Source organism: Pongo pygmaeus, chromosome 10 (genome assembly GCF_028885625.2).
Source record: "Pongo pygmaeus isolate AG05252 chromosome 10, NHGRI_mPonPyg2-v2.0_pri, whole genome shotgun sequence".
Lineage (NCBI taxonomy): Eukaryota > Metazoa > Chordata > Mammalia > Primates > Hominidae > Pongo > Pongo pygmaeus.
The window spans coordinates 18884045-18904375 of record NC_072383.2 but is presented as its reverse complement, the minus strand read 5'-3'; the positions used below and the strand labels follow the sequence as shown (position 1 = coordinate 18904375).

Genomic DNA, 20331 nt, shown 5'->3' with positions numbered 1-20331 from the left:
AGGGTAAAACACAAAATGGAGGGCCAAGCAAAGGATTAAGTTGAAATGGTAATGCTTACATGTGCAGGGAAGGAGAGCACCAAGTGTTTAAGTAACTCTCCAGCTCAAGGTGGAGGTAATAAGTGACCAATGGTTAGGATTTGTTGTACAACAGTGGCCTTTTCTAATGCTGAGTATCAGGACATTTTTACATTCTTAATAATTATTGAAGACTTCAAAGAGTTTTGGTTTATGTGAATGATATCTATCAATAATTATATCAGAAATAAATTCAGGACATTTAATAAATATTTATCAATTCATTTGCAATCACATTAAGAAACCCATTTTATGTTAACATAAATAATATATTTCTGAAAAGAATATTTCCAAAACAAAGACTATTTGGTGAGATTAGTAATATTGTTTTACATTTTTGCAAGTCTCTTTAACATGTGGCTTAATGGAAGAGAGCTGGATTCTCTTACTGATTCCACGTTAAATCTGTTGCCTTATTTTAAGTCACGTGGACCCTGGAAAACTCCACTCTACAGTCATGAGCAAATGAGTGTGACAAAGGCAAATGGCATCTTAGAATTATTATGGAAATAATTTTAGCCTTGTAACACCCCTGTAAGCATTTGGGGGATTTCAGACCTCACTTTTAGAACCTCTGATGTACACAGCATAGTTTGACATGGATCATTGTTATGTGGCCATAAGTTAAGGAATTAGCACTTGTGGTCTGTTTCTCAGCCTGTGTTTTCTCTGGGCTCAAATTATCTGTGAAGTCATCTGACCAACATTCAGACTTGGGAATTGTCATTATTCTTCTCTTTTCTCAAACATTTACAATTCCTCTCATCTCAGAGCACTGTAGGAATATCCAGAGGATTTAGGCAAGTATCAATAGGGCCAGTGGAGTCATGAAATAAAATTTCAACAGAAAAATATATTTTTCAAGTTCTTCCATTTGACAGTAAAAAAAACACTTCTATTCCTTTTTTAGATTTTCTCCCCTTATTGTTTTTTTTTACTTGTTCCTCTTTTTCTAGTTTGAAAAGGATATAGGGAAAATATCTTACTCAAAGAACTTTTGAAGTGATGGGTGAAAGCCAAATGCGATGTAACAAATGTCAACCTTTTAAAAAAGCAACTTTGAGTAAACTGAAAAGCAAAGAAATATGAGATCAAATTTAAGTGTAATGGAAATGTCAGACTTCAGAATACACAGCAAGAATTCATGCAGAATATGCCATGAGGCTATTCACAGCTAAAAGCCCCAGTGTCAGGTTAGAATTAGAAAATCATCAGAAGTGCAGAACTGTTTCTCCAACAGATTTTGAGTCTGATGACACACTCAGCATCAGCTTGGAAGAAAAATGTCAATATGAATATCTTTGCTATTTTTCTAGTACTAAAAATGATCAGATGTGACAGAAGAATTTTTTTTCCAGCAAAGTGGTGAATAGGATTTTTAAAGATGATTGTAAATGTCTATCTACTGAATAATTCATGTTCTTCCAAGGATTTTTATATGGTTACAGACTATTAGAACCCAAAGAAACTTGAGACCTAGTTTAATCTCCTTATACAGATGAAAAAACTCAAACTCAGAGTATAAGCAGTTTTCCCAACACCATTTGTTTGTGTCACTGAAACTATCATCCAAATATCCAAAACACTAGGCCAGTAGGCTTTCTACAGCACTCCTAGCAAGGACTTTTCATTTTTTTGACTGGATATTTTTATATATACTTATATAAAAATCACAAGATTATCTTGGGTATATTATTTATTTTATTGCATTCCAAATGGATCAATAAAGATATTTAATAGTAAGCAATGTAATCTGTCTAACTGGACTGGGACATTGGCCCAGTCATGATATAACAGGAATAATAATGAATCTCAGACCCAAGGAGACATGGAAGCCATACAGAGATATTTCCTGATGGATAGTATATGGACTTGCATATAGAAATTGGGAATTAACTAGATGGTCATTGTTTTAGTGAATTTAAATTGCTATTTACAATTAAAAAGCAGTTCTTGAGTTTGCTCCTCTTATATAATTACATGTTGATTTTACATGTAGCTAATCTTAAAAAGTCACTGTCATAAAGCCAGTAGTGTATTGAAAGCACCATGTAGATATTATGTTTGGATGCACTAAACATAAACATTATATGTAAAAGTAACATGATGCACTGAAAAGGATAGAAATTTTGAGTTTAAACATCGAGACTGTTCTTTTATTACCTTATGTTCCCTCTCTCTAAGCAAATTCATCTATATCTTTCACTTAATTCACATCCTTCTGTGGATGATTACAAAACAAATTGGAGTCTCTAGCTTAGACCTTTTGAACAACCAAATCTGTAAATGCAACTATTTCATAACACCTCAAAGCCAATGGATCCTAATCTGAAAAATAATCTTTTTTTTTTTTTTTTTTCCTGAGATGGAGTCTCACTCTGTTGCCCATGCTGGAGTGCAGTGACGCAATCTTGGCTCACTGCAACCTCCACCTTCTGGGTCCAAGTGATTCTCCTGCCTCAGCCTCTTGAGTAGCTGGGACTGCAGGCCTGTGCCACCATGCCTGGCTAATTTTTGTATTTTCAGTAGAGACAGGGTTTCACCATGTTGGCCAGGCTGGTCTCGAACTCCTGACCTCAGATGATCTGCCAACCTCACCTCGGCTTCCCAAAGTGTTGCGATTACAGGCGTGAGCCACTATGCCTGGCCTGAACAATAAGGCTCTTCTAAAATTTGCTTGTTAGCTAGTGTGCCCCGTGTTGGTGAATGTTTCTATTATGACCTACTTACATAAGACAGAAACACAGAACTGAGCCTTGATATGGTTTGGATTTGTGTCCCCACCCAAATCTCGTGTTGAATTGTAATCCCCAGTGCTGGAGGTAGGGCCCTGTGGGAGGTGATTCACTCATGGGGGCAGATTTCCCCCTTTGGTGCTGTTCTAGTGATAGAGTTCTAATGATATCTGGTTGTTTAAAGTGTGTGGTACCTCTCCCCATCTCTCTTCCTCCTTCCCAGCCATGTGAAGGTGTGCCTGCTTCCCCTTTGTCTTCCACCACAGTTGTAAGTTTCCTGAGGCCTCCCCAGCTATGCTTCCTGTATAGCCTACAAAACCATGAGACAATTAAACCCCTTTTCTTTATAGATTACTCAGTCTCAGGCATTTCTTTATAGCAATGTGAGAACAGACTGATACATCCTTGACACATCTCTTTTTCACAGACCCTCTCCATTCAATTCTGCCATTTTCACTCCCATTTTCTCATTCTGTTCATTTAATTACATCATTGCTGCCACCTTCCTAGGATGACTGCCATTCTCTGACACCTAAACTACTTCCATTGCTTCCTAACAGGAAGCTTACTTTTATTTTTTATTTTTTAATTTTTTAAATTATACTTTAAGTTCTGGGGTACATGTTCAGAACAGGCAGATTTGTTACATAGCTATACACATGCCATAGTGGTTTGCTGCATCCATCAACCCATCATCTACATTAGGTATTTCTCCTAATGCTATCCCTCCCCTAGCCCCACACTCCCCAACAGGCCCTGGTGTGTGATATTCCCCTCCCTGTGTCCATGTGTTCTCATTATTCAACCCCACTTACAAGTAAGAGCACTTGGGGTTTGGTTTTCTGTTCTCATGTTAGTTTGCTGAGAATGATGGTTTCCAGCTTCATCCATGTCCCTGCAAAGGACATGAACTCATCCTTTTTTATGGCTGCATAGTATTCCATGGTGTATATGTGCCTCGTTTTCTTTATCTAATCTATCATTGATGGGCATTTGGGTTGGTTCCAAGTCTTTACTATTGTGAAGAGCGCTGCAATAAACATACATGTGCATGTGTCTTTATAGTAGAATGATTTATAATCCTCTGGGTATATACCCAGTAAATGATTGCTGGGTCAAATGGTATTTCTAGTTCTAGATCCTTAAGGAATTGCCACATTGTCTTCCACAAAGATTGAACTAATTTACACTCCCACCAACAGTATAAAAGTGTTCCTATTTCCCCACATCCTCTCCAGCATCTGTTGTTTCCTGACTTTTTAATGATCACCATTCTAACTGGCCTGAGATGGTATCTCATTATGGTTTTGATTTGCATTTCTCTATCGAGAAGTGATGATAAGCTTTTTTTCATATGTTTCTTGGCTGAATAAATGTCTTCTTTTGAGAAGTCCTTCACCTACTTTTTGATGGGGTTGTTTGCTTTTTTCTTTAAATTTGTTTAAGTTCTTTGTAGATTCTGAATATTAGCCCTTTGTCAGATGGATAGATTGCAAAAATTTTCTCCCATTCTGTAGGTTGCCTTTTCACTCTGATGATAGTTTCTTTTGCTGTGCAGAAGCTCTTTAGTTTAATTAGATCCCATTTGTCTATTTTGGCTTTTGTTAAATACAATCCTAAGCAAAAAGAACAAAGCTGGAGGCATCATGCTACCTGACTTCAACCTATACTACAAGGCTACCATAATAAAAACAGCATGGTACTGGTACCAAAACAGATATAAAGACCAATGGAACAGAACAGAGCCCTCAGAAATAATGCCGCACATCTACAACCATCTGATCTTTTACAAACCTGACACAAACAAGCAATGGGAAAGGATTCCCTATTTAATAAATGGTGTTGGGAAAACTGGCTAGCCATATCCAGAAAGCTAAAACTGGATCCCTTCTTTACACCTTATACAAAAATTAACTCAACATAGATTAAAGACTTAAACATAAGACCTAAAATCATAATAACCCTAGAAGAAAACCTAGGCAATACCATTCAGAACATAGTCATGGGCAAAGACTTCATGGAAGCTCATTTATTTTTGCTTTCCTCACCAAATCTATGCTTCACTCAGAAACCAGAGTGATCTTTAAGAGATGCAAATCTGTTCAAAATATTCTGTTACTTAGAATCATTTATGCCTTACTGTTGCTACTAGCATAAAGGCCAATTTGCCTAATTTGGTCCTGCTTTAGAAGTCCTCAACGTGGTCTTCTAGTTTGACCTTCAAATGTCAGTTCATCTTAAATCATATACTCCTCCCCTGGATTTCAGCTACACTGTCTCTCTTCCAGTTTCCTATGTGCAGTTCCTGTCTCAAGACTTAGTCATATTTAAGTTCTTTCTTCCCAGAAAATCGTTCTCTTAATCTTTCCCTTTTGTCAATTCATTCCCACTTATCCTTTAGATTTGAGCTCAAATATAACTTCCTTAGGGAAGACTTTTCCCCTTTGAAGAAAGGTTTGGTTCTTTTGTTGTATGTTATCATAGGATTATGTAGCTTTTATTCAGAGTTGTGATAACAACTGTTGTTTTACACTCATAATTTGGTAATGGCCTATTATCTACCTCCAGAAGATTGCAAGACCATGAATAAAGATCATGTTTCTTTTTGCTAGTTTCAGGGCCTAGCAAAGTGTCTAAGGTGAGTAGGCCATCAATATACATGTATTGAATAAATGAATAAACAAATGGGTTTCACTGTCTTCATCTGTAAAATGGAGATCAGTAAAATGGGGGAAATAGATGTTGGGACTAATATTAAGGAGGTTTTTCTGTATTTCAAGTCATGTATTGTGAAATGCTTTGTAAATTATGTCCTTCAATTATAAAATATTATTAAGATGCTAACTCTTTATCATGTAAGTTTCGACAAGTGTGTTTAAGTCATTTATGTTTAATAGAAATTAAATATTTCTCATGAATTTATTTATATTTAACATTTGGCAATGAAAGAATCTGAAAGCTCAAAATTCTCTTTAAAATGAATTATAATGAAGGATTGATGATAAGAATGTTTGGTAGCATTTATTGAATGCTCTCATATGTACCTTACCTTATTTGTTCCAGATAAGAACCCTAGGAGGTACATAATATTACTCTTTGTTTTAAAGTTAAAGAAACTAGTCCAAGGTCATTCAAGGAATAACTGGCAGAACCAGATAAGTCTGATTTCAAAGCTTATGTTATCAACTGTGAAATCTGGAAATAACTCAAGAAACTCCAAAAGCATACAAGGACAAAATATGTATCTTTGTGTTTATATAACTCCACCTTCCTCATTCTCACCTTCACTCTTCCTTGATAGGGAATACTGAAATTTCCACATTTTTCTCTTCTATATCCACACTTACCTATAATTGTATTCATATTTTTCCTTCCCTCTCACCTGAGAGGAAGAAGTTACACTCTTTTCCTTGGATAAAATGCTTGCTTGCACTTTTGTTCCAGGATATTGGCTGTTAGTACCATCCCATTTTGCTACTTCACCTATCTATCTCTTTTCTGATCTTCCCTTCAAATATCCTTCCTTTCACCTTGTAAGCATGCTGGAAGCTCTCTTATTTAAAAAGGGATACAAACCCCAAACATCAAACATCTTTTTCTTACCACTTCCAACTTTAGCTGTCTTTTTGCCTTTATCATCAATTCTATTCCAAGAGGCACCATTTATATCTCTCCTATTCCTTTTCAGGAACTTGAAGTATGGAATCTAACTTCACTATTAAAATATGACCCAGTAATCTCATTTCTGGATATATATCCAAATGAATTAAAATTAGTATGTCAAAGAGATATCTGTACCCCCATGTTCATTAAAGCATTATTTACAATAGCCACGATATAGAAGCAACCTTAGTGTCCATTAAAGGATGAAGGGGTAACAACATTGTGGTATATGCACACAATGTAATACTGTTCATCCTTAAAAAGAAGGAAGTTCTGTTATTTATGACAGCATGAATGAACCTGGAGGACATTATGCTAAGTGTAATAAGCCAGGCACAGAAACACAAATATTTTAATAATCTCACTTAAATGTGGAATCTGAAAAAGTCAGTGTCATAAAAACAGAGTGGAAAGGTGGTTACCAGAGGCTTTGGGGAGAGGAGAAATGGAAAAGAGGAGATTGTGGTCAAAGGGTACAACATTTCAGTAGCTTAGAGGAGTAAGTTTCTGTGATCTATTGCACTGCGTGGAGACCAGAGTTAATAACAATGTATCATGTATTTTGAAATTGCTAAAAATAAATTTTTAACATTCTAAACACAAAAATAAGGTTGTGAGATGACGACTTTGTTAATTAGCTTTATTTAATCTTTCTACAATGTATATATAAATCAAAAGATTATATTGTACCACATAAATATATGCAATTATTATGTCAATTAAAACTAAATTAAAAAAACTGCTCTCATTGATATCATCAGTGACTACCTGATTTCCAAATTCATTGATCTGTTTTTAGACCTAATTCTATTTAATACTTCTTTAAAGCCTTTGAAAATCTTTTTCAAGAGTTCTAAGATACCACCCTTTTCTGGATCTCCTGCAACCTTTTGGTCACTTTTTTTTTCGGTTTATTTTCCTGGTTTTTCTTGCTTTGCACTGTCCTTAAATTGTTGCTTTTATCCCGGGGAGGCCGAGGTTGCTGTGAGCCGAGATCACGCCACTGCACTCTAACCTGGGAGACAGAGCAAGACTCCGTCTCAACAGCAACAACAACAACAACAACAGAAATGTTGCTGTTCTCCAGAGTTCCATCTCTGGCCTCTTTCTATACTTCCTGTCTATAGCTACACACAGTACTTGTCACACATCCTGTACTTCCGTGGCTTCAACTACTGCCTGAAAGCCAACGACTCCCACATTTGTTTTTCAAGTTTTGATTTCTCTGCTAAGATTCTGACCTGTATACACAACTGCATACCAGGCATCTTCTATGTGTCTCATGGGTTTTTAAAAATGTGACATATCTAGAATAGAACTTTTCAACGTTCACTACGTAAATTTGCTCTTTCATCTAAAACTCTTATCTTGGTGAATGATGCAATTATCTATCAAGTTTCCCAGGTCTGAAAGCTTAAAGTCTTCCTTATTTCCTCTCTCTTTTTTACTTTCCTCTGAAACTTCTCTCAAATCTGCTTTGTGGGTTCCTACTGCTTAGACTTCTTAGTTCAGTCCCAGACCATTTTTCAAATGGATTATTTCAATATCTATTATCTATCTAATATTCTTTCTCTCATTTTCTTCTTTTTTCAATCTGTTCTTTATACTGATGCCAGATTTATGCACATATAACATAAATCTGATTTTATGACTCCTGTTCTTAACAAAATTCCATGGTATGCCATAACAAGTTCATAGTACCTACCTGGCTCACCAGGCCCAAAACAATCTAAATTGAACCACCATTTTCAACTTTGTTTCCTGATACAATTCTCTTCTAATGTTATATAAAATGACTCACTATTTTCTGAACCTCTATAACCATGCACACACTAGTCTTCCTTCTTGGAATGTCATTTCCCCGCTTCTCCACTCAGAAAATTCCTATGAATATTTCAAGTCAGAATCCAATTTCTCTGTGAACTTTTCCTTACTTTCCTTGAAAGAATTTTCCTCTCTCTCCTTTGGGCTTGTAGAGCACTTAATACTTATTTTGGTGACGGTACAGAGCACATTGCCTGGTAACCTCTAGCTTGAGTCTCTCCCTATAAATTGTACCTTGTTTGGAGACAGTCACTATGGCTTATTCCTCTACCTCTTTGATTCAGTGCCTACCAATTTGTCTGCACACATATTTTTGTTCAATAAATAAATGGAAAAGATACACCATCATTCACAATTTAATTTTTCAGTCAAATGTGAGAGTTTTAACTGCCTCCCTACGCCATATTCCATTCTTTCTATTTACAATGTTAGTAAACAATGCCATCAGTATAAATTAAATGTACAATGAAGAATACAATGGTTTGGAGAAAAAAATATTTTGGAAATAGTTTTCCAAGGAACCTAATTTTGGAAGCTAAGGCACTGTCTGTTAAATATTGCTTTTCTTCTTGCAAAACAATAATTTTACATCATGTGGGATGGCAAGTTCTCATACCTTGTCAAATTTTTATTTAAGCTTCTGATGTAATCCTCTGATGCCAATTCGAAGTTGCTATTTTTAAATGAATACTTTCCTTGAACTGACTTTTACTTCCTTGGGTAATTTTTGCTTGTTATTAGCACTTGAATAGTTGTGCCTGGGCATGAGAGTTCAGGAAAATAGCAACCATCTGCCAAGAACCACAGACCTTAGCCCTTGGTCTCTGTTTTCCTGACAGCACCGCCTTCTCTAATGGAAGTTATCAGTACCCAGGGAGCTCTCTGCTGGCACTCAGTAGTAGAAATATTAACACCGTATGGCCCATCCTAGGTGAATTAAATTTCATCATGTCTCTTGCTAAAAATAAACCAAAAGGAGATGGTGAACCTTTGGACAGATTAAGTAAATAGCAATATTAAAAACTCCCCAAGCTGGAAATGGAGCACACCAGTTCTCAAGAGGTTAAACCATTTAAAAAATAGATTGTTCAAAGGAGGAAAAATATAGATCTCTCCAGAACTCAATCTGACAACTCGCTTAATAAGCACATACTGTTTGTTCTCAGAAAAGTCAGCTTTTTAATTTAGAGGAGTTGAAAGGTTCATTTCTGGAAACAGCTTGTCCTCAAGTTTTTTAATAGTTCAGTAAAACTGAGAGTGGGAGTCAGAGGATGAGTACAATGGAAATACTCCAACATTTGCAGTGACCTTATTTGGTGCATGATAAGAAACTTTCCAGTGTGTAAATAAATCAGGATTCTACTAAGTTCCCTGAATGAAGTTTAATAAACACCCTCTACTTTAAAATCAGTCCCCATAACCTCTAAAAATCTGATTATTCAGAAAAAAAGAAATTACACAGTGAAGTAGAAACATCTGAGCATGACCGAGATAGCTAAGTGCTCCTATTTAACAATTTTAAAAAACTGTTTAGGATAGCCAAGATATTTCATATGTAAATAGCCTAGCATGTTTATGCAGGAAGGCTTTAAACAGAATGGTTCAGATTATAAGCTCTCATGAATGCCTGGATTTGACTCCCAGGTTTTCAACTTACAGGGCACTTGGTGCAACATAACCTCTATAGGCCTCAGTTTCCTCATATGTAAAATAGGAATAATAATAGTATTTCCATCATAAGGTTGTTATGGATGTTAATATGAGATAGTACTAAGGGGCACTAAGTAAAAATTTTATCTGGACACATAAAACATTGAATGAGCCAAATAGATTTTGAAGATCTGTTTAGATAAAGAAGACTCACAAAGCATAATTCTGCTTAGTTATCAGGGATCAGAGGCTATTGAAGTTCATCCAGCTAATCCTCTTATTTAATAGTGAGTGAGTAAACAGAGCAGTATTACAATATTCATTCTATTAAAGATTTTCCTAAAAAAATTCCATGAACTTTAAACTTTAGAAAGTTATCTTGTTAGAAAATTATTCTTTAACGATATTAGACAGATTCATAGATATCACCTTCACAATTATTTTCTCAAAAATTTTAAACACCTTTACCAAGATATTATTGAAATACCATACAATCCACCCCGTTTAATGTGCACAATTCAATGTTTTTAGCATGTTTCCAGATTTGTGCAACAATTATATCAATTACAACCACAAAAGGAAACCTCATACTCATTAGCAGTCATTCTCCATTTTCTCGCAACTTGCCCTCGCTCTCGGCTACTGCCAGTTTACTTTCTGTCTCTACAGCTTTGCCTATTCTGCACATTTCAGACAAATGGAATCATACCATATGTGGTCTTCTGTAACTGGCTTCTTTCACTTAGCATAATACTGTCAAGGTCCGTCCATGTTGTAGCATATATCAGTATTCATTCCTTTTTATTATCAAATAATATTATGTCGTATGGGTAGATCACATTTTACATATCTATTGATTAGTTGGTGGATATTTGGATTGTTTCTACTTTTTGGCTATTGTGAATAATGCTGTTACAAACATGCGTGCATGAGTTTTTGAGTGGGCATATTTTAAAATTTATCTTGGGTATATGCTTCATAGTAAGATTGTTGGGTCATATAGTAACTCTGGGTTTAACACTTAAGAAACTGCCACACTGTTTTCCAGTTAGCTACACAATTTTGCATTCCCACCAGAGATAAATGAGGTTTCCAATTTCTCCATATCCTCATCAACACTTTTTATTTTTTGTCCTTTTTGTATTTTTTTATTATAGCCAGACCTAGTGAGTATGGTATCTTAGGTGTTAGGTGATTTTCATTTTTATTTCCTTAATGACTAATGATATTGAGCATATTTTCATGTAAATGTTGGGCATTTGTATATTTTCTTTGGAGAAATGCCCATGCAGATCCTTTGTCCATTTTACAGTTGGGTTATTTATCTTTCTGTTGTTGAGTTTTAAGAGTCTTTATATGTTTTGAATAAAATTTCCTTGTCAGATATTTATTTTCTCTTATTCTGTCAGTTGTGACTGTCACATTTTGAATGAACTCTCTATTAGTTAATCAACTCAAGAATGACAAAATAATTGTGCTAATAGCCCAAGTCTAACTTCAGCAAAAACCAGCTAGAATTTAGCATAACAATTTTACAGATTTTAGCTGTTCTTACATCTAAACCAGAAAAAGGGGTTAGGATTATGTTGGAAATGAGACCTTTTTTCCAAAAGGATCTTTAAACACTAGCATGATGAATTGTGAATATCCCAATGAAACCAATCAATTGTTAATTACCATATAATTATTTTATTAACTAATGCAACTGTACAAAGTCATGTAGGAAATAAATAATAACGATAATGTCCTCAAATTGCTTATAATTTAAATGTTAAACTACTGTAAAAATAATAATAATGCATCTTAGAAAGTGATTGGTTCAATACTGAGGAATTAATATGTCCTAGGTAATACTAAGCCTTTAGGAAACAGAAACATTGAGATGATCTGTTTTGCCTTGAGTAGCTCTGAGTCAGATGTGAGTGAAAAATATGTACATTTTACATCTTGCATATAAACACATTACCATAAAATGCAATGTGTAAAGTAATAGAGCACTGTGCTAGTCCAGGAGTGATCAATTCTACATGGCAAGGTCAGAGAAGACCCCACACAAGAAGGCTTATAAAAGAAAAAAGTTGCAAGCTCAAATAGAAACAAATATAAATATATATATTCCATTATATATACAAAGAAAGAGGTAGGCATCCGAGCACACATCAGTTAATGGAAGAAGCCATAAAACTAATAAAATCTTCAAAGTGAGGGGTACAAAAATAGTATGTAAATTTCGAGCTTGGGTGACTGAGAAGCTAGTAACTTTTACAAATAATAGGAAAAACCCACTCCCCCCTTTACCCACCCCAGAAGTTTTCTGAAGGACACTAGTTGGTAAATAAATCTTTAAAAGTCAGTTTAGGTTACATGAAGAAAGTTCTTCATGTAACTCCCTTTCCCGCCTTTCTCCTCCTCTTGGGTTCTTGAGAATGGATTCAGAATAGAGCTGGGTTTCACAATTTTTTGCCTGGCTCAAGAGATTGCAGACTTTCTTCATGGCATCAGTGAGCTGATGCTATCAGGATAGACTTGAAATATCTTTTCTTGGCTTTGAATATAAAAGGGAAGCCAAGGAAGACTTCTTTCTCCTGGACCAGAGCCAGCTACCACAGTTATTCCTACAAGCTTCTCCTTAACAAGAAGACATCATTAGCCCTTTCCTGGTGCTCCATGCATTTGATTCTGAGTGAAGATCTCAAGGACATGCAAGGAATAGATTTTTTTTCTTTTATTCCTATCATCATCATTATCATATTAATTGTACAACTACTTTACACAGGGCATTTTGCTAAACTTTGCATATTTTAATAGTACAAAAAATGATCCTAATTTTTAAAGACATTTTTAGTTTGAGAGAAGAAGTAGGGATTTTTATTTTTCCCTGCTTAATTAAATTATTTCTGTAAGAACTAGACTCCTCATTTAAGAAACTTCTACCATTTATTATACTACAAGCTTAGGGCAGAAGACGTGATTATAGCTTAGATTTGTTTAAAATTTATATTCATAGCTTACATTTATCTAAAATTAATATCCATAACTATCAAAATTGAGAACAAACAGAATAGCTATTGAATTAATTATACGGTTCTATATTTCTCTTCAAGCAAGTTCTTCTCAGTCAGTAATACCATGCTTGTTATGCAATTCTTACCTGGAAGTCAAAAGCCCAAGAGCCTCTAAAGGTTGAGAAAATGTCCATCTTCTCAAAATGGTATGCATTTCTGAAACAGTCCTTTCATCCCATCCAGGGGCACTACCCAGGACTAAAGGAAGGGAGCAGTTTTCATTATTGCAGTAGAAGCGATAAAACCATAAATATCTTTTCTTTTCTTCAGAGAGTCTGAAAAACCAGATTGGAAACTGTAATTTACTGGAGTTTGCTGCACTAACAAATGTTGCTATAAATATGCAGTACAAAACCTTACTGTAGTCCTTTGAATTTTATTTTAGTTTACTTTCAAAAACGTCTTTTACCTTCTTGGGATAGTTTCATAGGTGATTTCAACAGTTTATTTTCCACTAACTTTATTCTTTTGTATTATTATTTTGGAAAAAATAACATCAATTCAGATAACTCATATTTATTTTTGTTCACTCTTATTTGTGTTTTTTTTTTTTTTGATATGTCATTTTGGTTGGCAAAATCTCTCTCCTCTAGGGAAAACCAAGTTTTTCTGAATCCTGCGACACATCCTATTTAGAACAAAGGTAATCAACCATTTACTTTCTTATTTTTTTATTTTTTATTTTTTACAAATTAACCGAGATCCAAGTGTGCCTGTGAAAAAATGGCATATTTTAGTAATGATATTTCTTCATCTCAGAGCAAGTTTTATCAGAGTTAAGAAATCTTTGCTGTTGTTAACTTTAAAAACAAAGATCTCAATTCATCCCTGGATTATGTCTTTAAATGTTCAGCGTTCATGGGAAGTTTGGCGTGAAAATGTCAGTGATGCTAGTTTCTTAGATGCTCAAATATTTCCCCCTGGAGAGTAGTCTGAAATAAAAGATCTAAATCTAGGACTAGGGCCTTGACTTGCTGACAATTTATCATGTTTTGCTCACACTCCAGTAGAAGTATTCAGAACCACAGTTCAGTTGGAGGACAGCTTCCCTCACACGACAATGGCTTTTGAGCACTCTCTCCTCCAAAGTGACACTGAGCTTGAATCTGCTGAAACTCCCAAGAAAGCTAATGAAACATAAAAAAATCTGTTAAAGGTCTGTGTTTCTCTATAATTCATTTTAAAGTTTTCCTCATTTGTAAAAAGAAAAGATTGGATTATAGATGATTTTGAAGGTGTGGTTAGGTTCCTTTTTTAATATTTTGCTACCACCTTTTCCTCTGAAAGGCCCACAGAAGAAAAAATATCCATAGGAAAATTACTAAAATATATTTGCTCAGATTAAATTTTTTTCCCCAATACTGAACAATGCTTTCTTTCTTTTTTTTTAGCTCCTTTTGTTAAAGCAAATTCACATTCAAGGACATGCCACAGCTTCAGTTCAATAAATTTTTACAAATGCATATACCAGATAACAACCACACTCCTATCAAAATATAAAATAGTTTTTTTCATGTCATCAGAGGCAAGCACTGGTATCATTTCTTTCTCTTTCGATAAATATTAACCTTTTAGAACCTCATATAAGTGGAATCCTAGAGTAAATGTGTTTTTATTTATGGCTTCTTTCACTCCATCATATAATGTTTTTGAAATTATCCATATTGGTTGAGTTTGTCAATAGTTAATTCCTTTTAATTAATGAATATTATTCGTTTGTATAACTATGCCATAATTTACTTACTCACTCTCCTATTTGATGGACATTTGGGTTGCTTCCTTTTGGGGGGTATTATGAATAAAGGTGCACAAGTTTTTATATGACTGTATTTTTCATTTCTCCTAGGAAATATCTATGAGAGGAAGGATGTGGTTATATGTTAGGTATTTATCTTTACAAGAAATTTTTCTGAAGTAATTGTAAAATTTTACATTATTGCCTGCAGAGTATGATAGTTTCATTTGTACTGCATTCTTGCCAACTCTTGATTTTGCCTGTCTTTACAATGTTATCCATTCCAATGGGTGTATAGTGGTATCTCACTGTGCTTCTAATTTATATTTACTTGGGGTCTAGGCAATTTTTCATATGCTATTTTCTTATATCTTTTGTTTGAATTCTCTGCTCATGTCTTTTCCCAATTTTTTTGTTTGTTTAGATTCATTTGCATGATTTATTTATATACTCCGGATACAAAAATTTTGCCATATGAATGTTTTGCACATATTTTTCTCAGAATGTGGCTTGCCTATAGATTTCTTTAATGGGGTCTTTTCATGAATAGTTTTAAATTTTGATAATGTCCAATTCAGAAACTTTTAAGTAGTTATTACTTTCTTTATTTGTTTAAGAAAACATTGCCTATCTTAACGTTGATTCTTGTGATTTTTTCTGAAGTATTCTGAAAGCAGTATTTTACTTGCTGAAAGTACTTTTTTCATTTATGGCATGGGTGGCCTTGTCAAAAATACATTGAACATACAAATAGGTCTCTGGCTCTCTATTCTATCTACATTAAATTGTATTCCATTGATCTATTTGCCTATCCTTAAGCAATATCACATTATCTTAATTGCTGTAAATTTATAGTACATAAATCCATACAAGTTATGAAGTCAGACTTTGTTCTTTTTTCATGATTGCTTTGACTATTCTGGCTTCTTTTGCATTCCATGTAAATATTGAAGTCAGCTTTTTAATTTCTACAAAAACCTGCTGGGATTTTCATTGGGATTATATTTTATTTATAGATGAGTTTGGAGACAATTATCATCTTAACCATAGGAATCTTTCAATCAATAAATGCAGTATATTTTTTCATTTATTTAGATTTTCTTTAATTTTCCTTAGCAAAGTTTTGCACTTTTTGGTAAATAAAATTTTATTAAATAATTTACTAAATTTTAGTAAATTAAATTTTGATATAGTAACTAAAATTTCAAAACAGAATTTATTTTATATATATTTTTACTGGAACATAATTAGATCTTGTACATTGATCTCAAATGGTATGACCTTTACATAATCATGCTATGTGAAAATAGTCAGTTCTATTTCTTTCTTTTCAATTTTTACCTTAATTTTTTTTCACATTGTGTGCTGGCTAGGATTTCCAATACAACATTAAAGATAAATGTTTGAAGCAGACATTTTGGCTTTGTTTCCAACCTTAAGAGAAAGCATTCATTCTTGCATGATTTAACATGATACTAACTATAAACTTTTCATAGATCACTTTTCAAGGTTGAGAAAGTTTCATTCTATTTCTAGTTCTGTGAGTTTTTATCATGAATGGGTGTTGAACTTTACCACTTTTTTTCCTAGATCTAGCAAGGTGATATGATTTTCCTGGTAAATATTATTCTTTTACTTTTAATCTAATTGCTTATATATAAAATGTTTAATCTAATTGCTTATATATAAATGCTTATATATAAAATCTAATTGCTTATATACATGTTCCTGTAAACAGAATAAAATTATATATTGCTTTTTTGATGTAGGCTGACAATTTCTGCTTTTTAATTTGAGTTCTTACTGCATTTACATTTAATGTCATATTGATATGATTACCTAACCATACCAATGGCTCACTGTACTATTAGTTTCTATGGGGTGTTTTTTGCTTTGTTTGTCCAAACCATTTCTTGGTCCCCTTTTTTCTTTTTTACGTTTCCTTTCAGATTTTTTTCCTGTTATATTTCATTTTTATCTTCTCCTTGTTTTTTAAATATACTCTTAAATTTTAAGGGGTGTGGTTGTCCTAGAGATTAAAATATCCTTTGTTTAAGGATATTACAGCCAACCATGAATTAACATTATGCATCCTTACATATAATATGAAAAATTTGGAACAGTTTACTTCCATTTTCCATTTTCATTCTTATTGAAGTTATTATAAATTTTATTTTTTATATATTATAAACCAGAGTACATTGTGATTCATTTTTCTTTAATCACTTTTTAAATAAATTAATAAATGTGTAAATGAAACTATTTTTATTTATTTACCTAATTGGGGTATTTTTCATTTCTTCTTACCGATTTGAGTTTCCAACTGTATCATTTTCTTCCAGCTTGACGTACTTCTTTTACTATTTTGTGTAGTACGGATGAACTGATAATAAACTAACTCAGCTGCATTTGGTTGAAAATGTCTTCATTTGGCCTTAATTTTTGCAACGTAATTTTACTGTGTATGGAGTTCTAATTTGAAAAAAGTTGTTTTCATCTTTAACACACAAAGATAGTATTCTACTGCCTTTTGTCTTGAATTTTTTTTGATGAGGTGCCTGTATTTAGTGTTTTATATAGAATATTGTAATATTAATATAATGGTTGTTTCTCTATATGGAATTTGTTTATTTTATCTGATGTTTCAAAAATTTTTTATTTATCTTATTTTTCAGCAATTTCTCTATAATGTACCTGGGGGTGTTTGTTGTGTGTGCGTGTGTGTGTGTGTGTGTGTGAGAGAGAGAGAGAGAGAAAGGAAAAGAAAGAGAGAAAGATAGAAAGAAAGAGGGAGGGAGGGAAGGAAGGAAGGAAGGAAAGAGAGAGAAAGAGAGAAAGAAAGAAGGAAAGAAAGAAAGAAAGAAAATTTGCTTAGGGATTACTCAGCCGTTTACTTCTTATATTTGTAGGTTATTTTTTTTTAAATCAAATTTGTAAAATTTGGCCATCTCCTTAATTATTTTTTGCCTCACTATCTTTCTCCTTTTTGGTGTGTCCAATACACACATATTGTCTGATATTGTCCCTCAGGTCACAAGGCGCTCTCATTATTTTCAAGGTTTATTTTCTTTTTGTACCTCAACATGGGGAATAATTCCCATTGCCCTGTCTTCAAGCTCACTGTTCTTTTTTTCTTGCATTTTGCAATCTATTAAGCCCATTTGCTAAATTTTTAAACAAATATTTTAGGTATTGTGTTTTCAGTTCTCAAATTTCCATTTTTAAATAAGATTTTTCATTCATTCATATACATCTTTTTAAAAAATCAATAAATATCTTTATAATAGCTGTATTGTAATCATTATTTGCTAATTTAAAACTCTTTGGATCTGTTTCTATTAACCACTTCCTCTCCCCAGGCTTTGTTTATATTTTCCTGATTCTTTCCAATTATTTTCCTAGTTACTGATTGTATGCTAGACATTTTCCAATAGTTTTCTCAATTACTGATCATATGCTAGACATTTAGAATAGTACATTATTGAGAGTCAGCATTCTGCTATTTTTCAGGTGTTGGATCTCATTTTTTTTAGTAGACAGTTCAATTACTGGAAGATCAGCCTACGTTTTTTGAGACTGGTTTTTATGATTTGTTAGGTTGAGTCTACTAAAGTCTTTAATCTAGGGCTAGAGTGGACTTAATCCTAACGTGCATCTTTTTGGTTTCTTTATTAAATGTAAGGGACAGCCTGTGAGCTTTCTCCATTCTTATTGGTCAGAATTTTTATGTCTCCCAGCATTGTGTGGCTTCTCAAATCACATTTATTTTATATCTCCCTGAAGCAGTTCTCTTGTAGACCCTGGAAAGTTTCCACCTGGAAAGTTGAGTAGTTTAGCACTCAACCAAATATTTAAGAAGACTCCAATACAGATTTCTGTAGCTCTCATCCTGCTCTCCAGTATGATGCTCTGAAGATGCCAGCTGCCTCAGCATCACTGAACTCTAAATTCTGCCTTTTTAAAAATATCTCAGCAGGAGCTGCATTCTCTTCTCATATTCTACCTTCGCAAGTCATGTGGGAGGACCCAGGTATAGAAAGTGACTCCAGGCTGAAAGCCACTTTAATCCCAAGGCTTACCTCAAGTTCTGTCTGTTTAATTTATGAAAACAGTTGCTTCATATCTATTTTTCTCTTGTCATAATTCTGTCAGTCAAGGGGGTTAGTCTTGCACTAGGTATTCTTCATGGTAGAAGTAGAAGTACTAATCTATTTTAGAACATATATTGTTATATATTTCATTCTGGGGTCTTTAGATTTGGAAGGATTTTTTGGTTGACATCAAGAAGATTTTTTTTTTCAATTTTTATTTTTTACAAATATCACAGGCATATTTTCACTGAGTTTCATTGAGTCTGAAAACTTCCTCACTCTGATTACTTTTGGTCAGTTTGAAAGAAGGAATAATTAAGTCACCAACTAAATGATAAAATGTGGTGTTGGGAAACTGAGGTTAATCTGATTCTAACACAAGTTTCACCACATTGAAGGCTGTTCTCCATCTATTTTCACAGTCCAGAATAAAACTGCACCATACTGATCATTAATAATTGTATTTGAGTGGGTGAAACAGACGAAAATGTTGCTTATTTTATGAGTGTTATTAGCTTAAATAGAAACTGAAATATAAAACAATTAGAAACCACCGGGGTTAATTTAAAAACACAAACCTCTGATATTTAAAGGGAGTTACCATGATTATTATTTGTTGGTTTTGACCTCTTTTTGCTTGAATATATTTAACATTTCAAGGCATCTTTTTCATATTAAAAACCTCTAAGTGAAAATATGCTAGCCTCTTATTTTTGGCACACTTGTTGAACACACGGTTTTACATTTTCAAGTAAGACAGAAAAAGATGCTTCATCTAGTTAAGATGACAATAGTCTAGTATGACAATGGATTGTCAATATATGTGTCATGAAGACTATGAGAATCTTCTGTCATCTTCAGTTCTTAAGGCAACTTTTTATACCAGAAACTATGCAAGGTCAATTCAGTCCTTATAATCTATTTATTCACACACATTGTTATCAGTGTATAGCATTAGGAATATAGTGATAAGCAAGAAACATAGGTTCCTTGCTTTTTCCAGTTCTTGCAAATTAATGAGGGGGACAAGAGCTAAACACATGAGTGAGCAGGATAATAGCTTGTGTTAAGTGTGATAACATAAAAGGTAATATGATAGAGAGTGAGGGAAAAAAGGCTTCATCACATAGAGTGGCCAAAGAAGGACTTTTTCAGGTGACGTTTAAGTGAAAGCCTAAAGGATGAGATAATTTAGTAATGTGAAGAACTTAGGAAACAGTTTTTCAGGCAGAGGGAATATCAAATAAAAAGGCCTTGAGATGGGAGCAGGACTAGCACAATTGAAGTTTAAAAAGGAGTTTGATGTTACTGGCTTGAAGTGAATGAGAAAAACTGTAATAAATATTGAAATTAGACAGTAGGAAAGTAGCAAGATTACTCAAAAGAAAACTCCTGATCGCACTCAGTGCCCTAGTATGGGAGGGCCCAAACTAATTCCTCCTCCAGAAAATGACTACCATCTGCCCAGTTGATTTGGACTCTCTATTGAC

The 20331-nt window shown here is 33.8% G+C and overlaps 1 protein-coding gene across 1 annotated transcript in view; it reads right to left on the bottom strand.

The window, feature by feature from the left end:
• The window catches only part of PIK3C2G (phosphatidylinositol-4-phosphate 3-kinase catalytic subunit type 2 gamma), a 379881-nt gene that overhangs the window by 244352 nt on the left and 115198 nt on the right, over nt 1-20331 (bottom strand). Inside the window, exon 15 of the mRNA XM_054443284.2 lies at nt 13102-13290. Coding sequence (XP_054299259.1) covers nt 13102-13290 — 189 coding nt within the window. The remainder of the gene's footprint in view (nt 1-13101; nt 13291-20331) is intronic.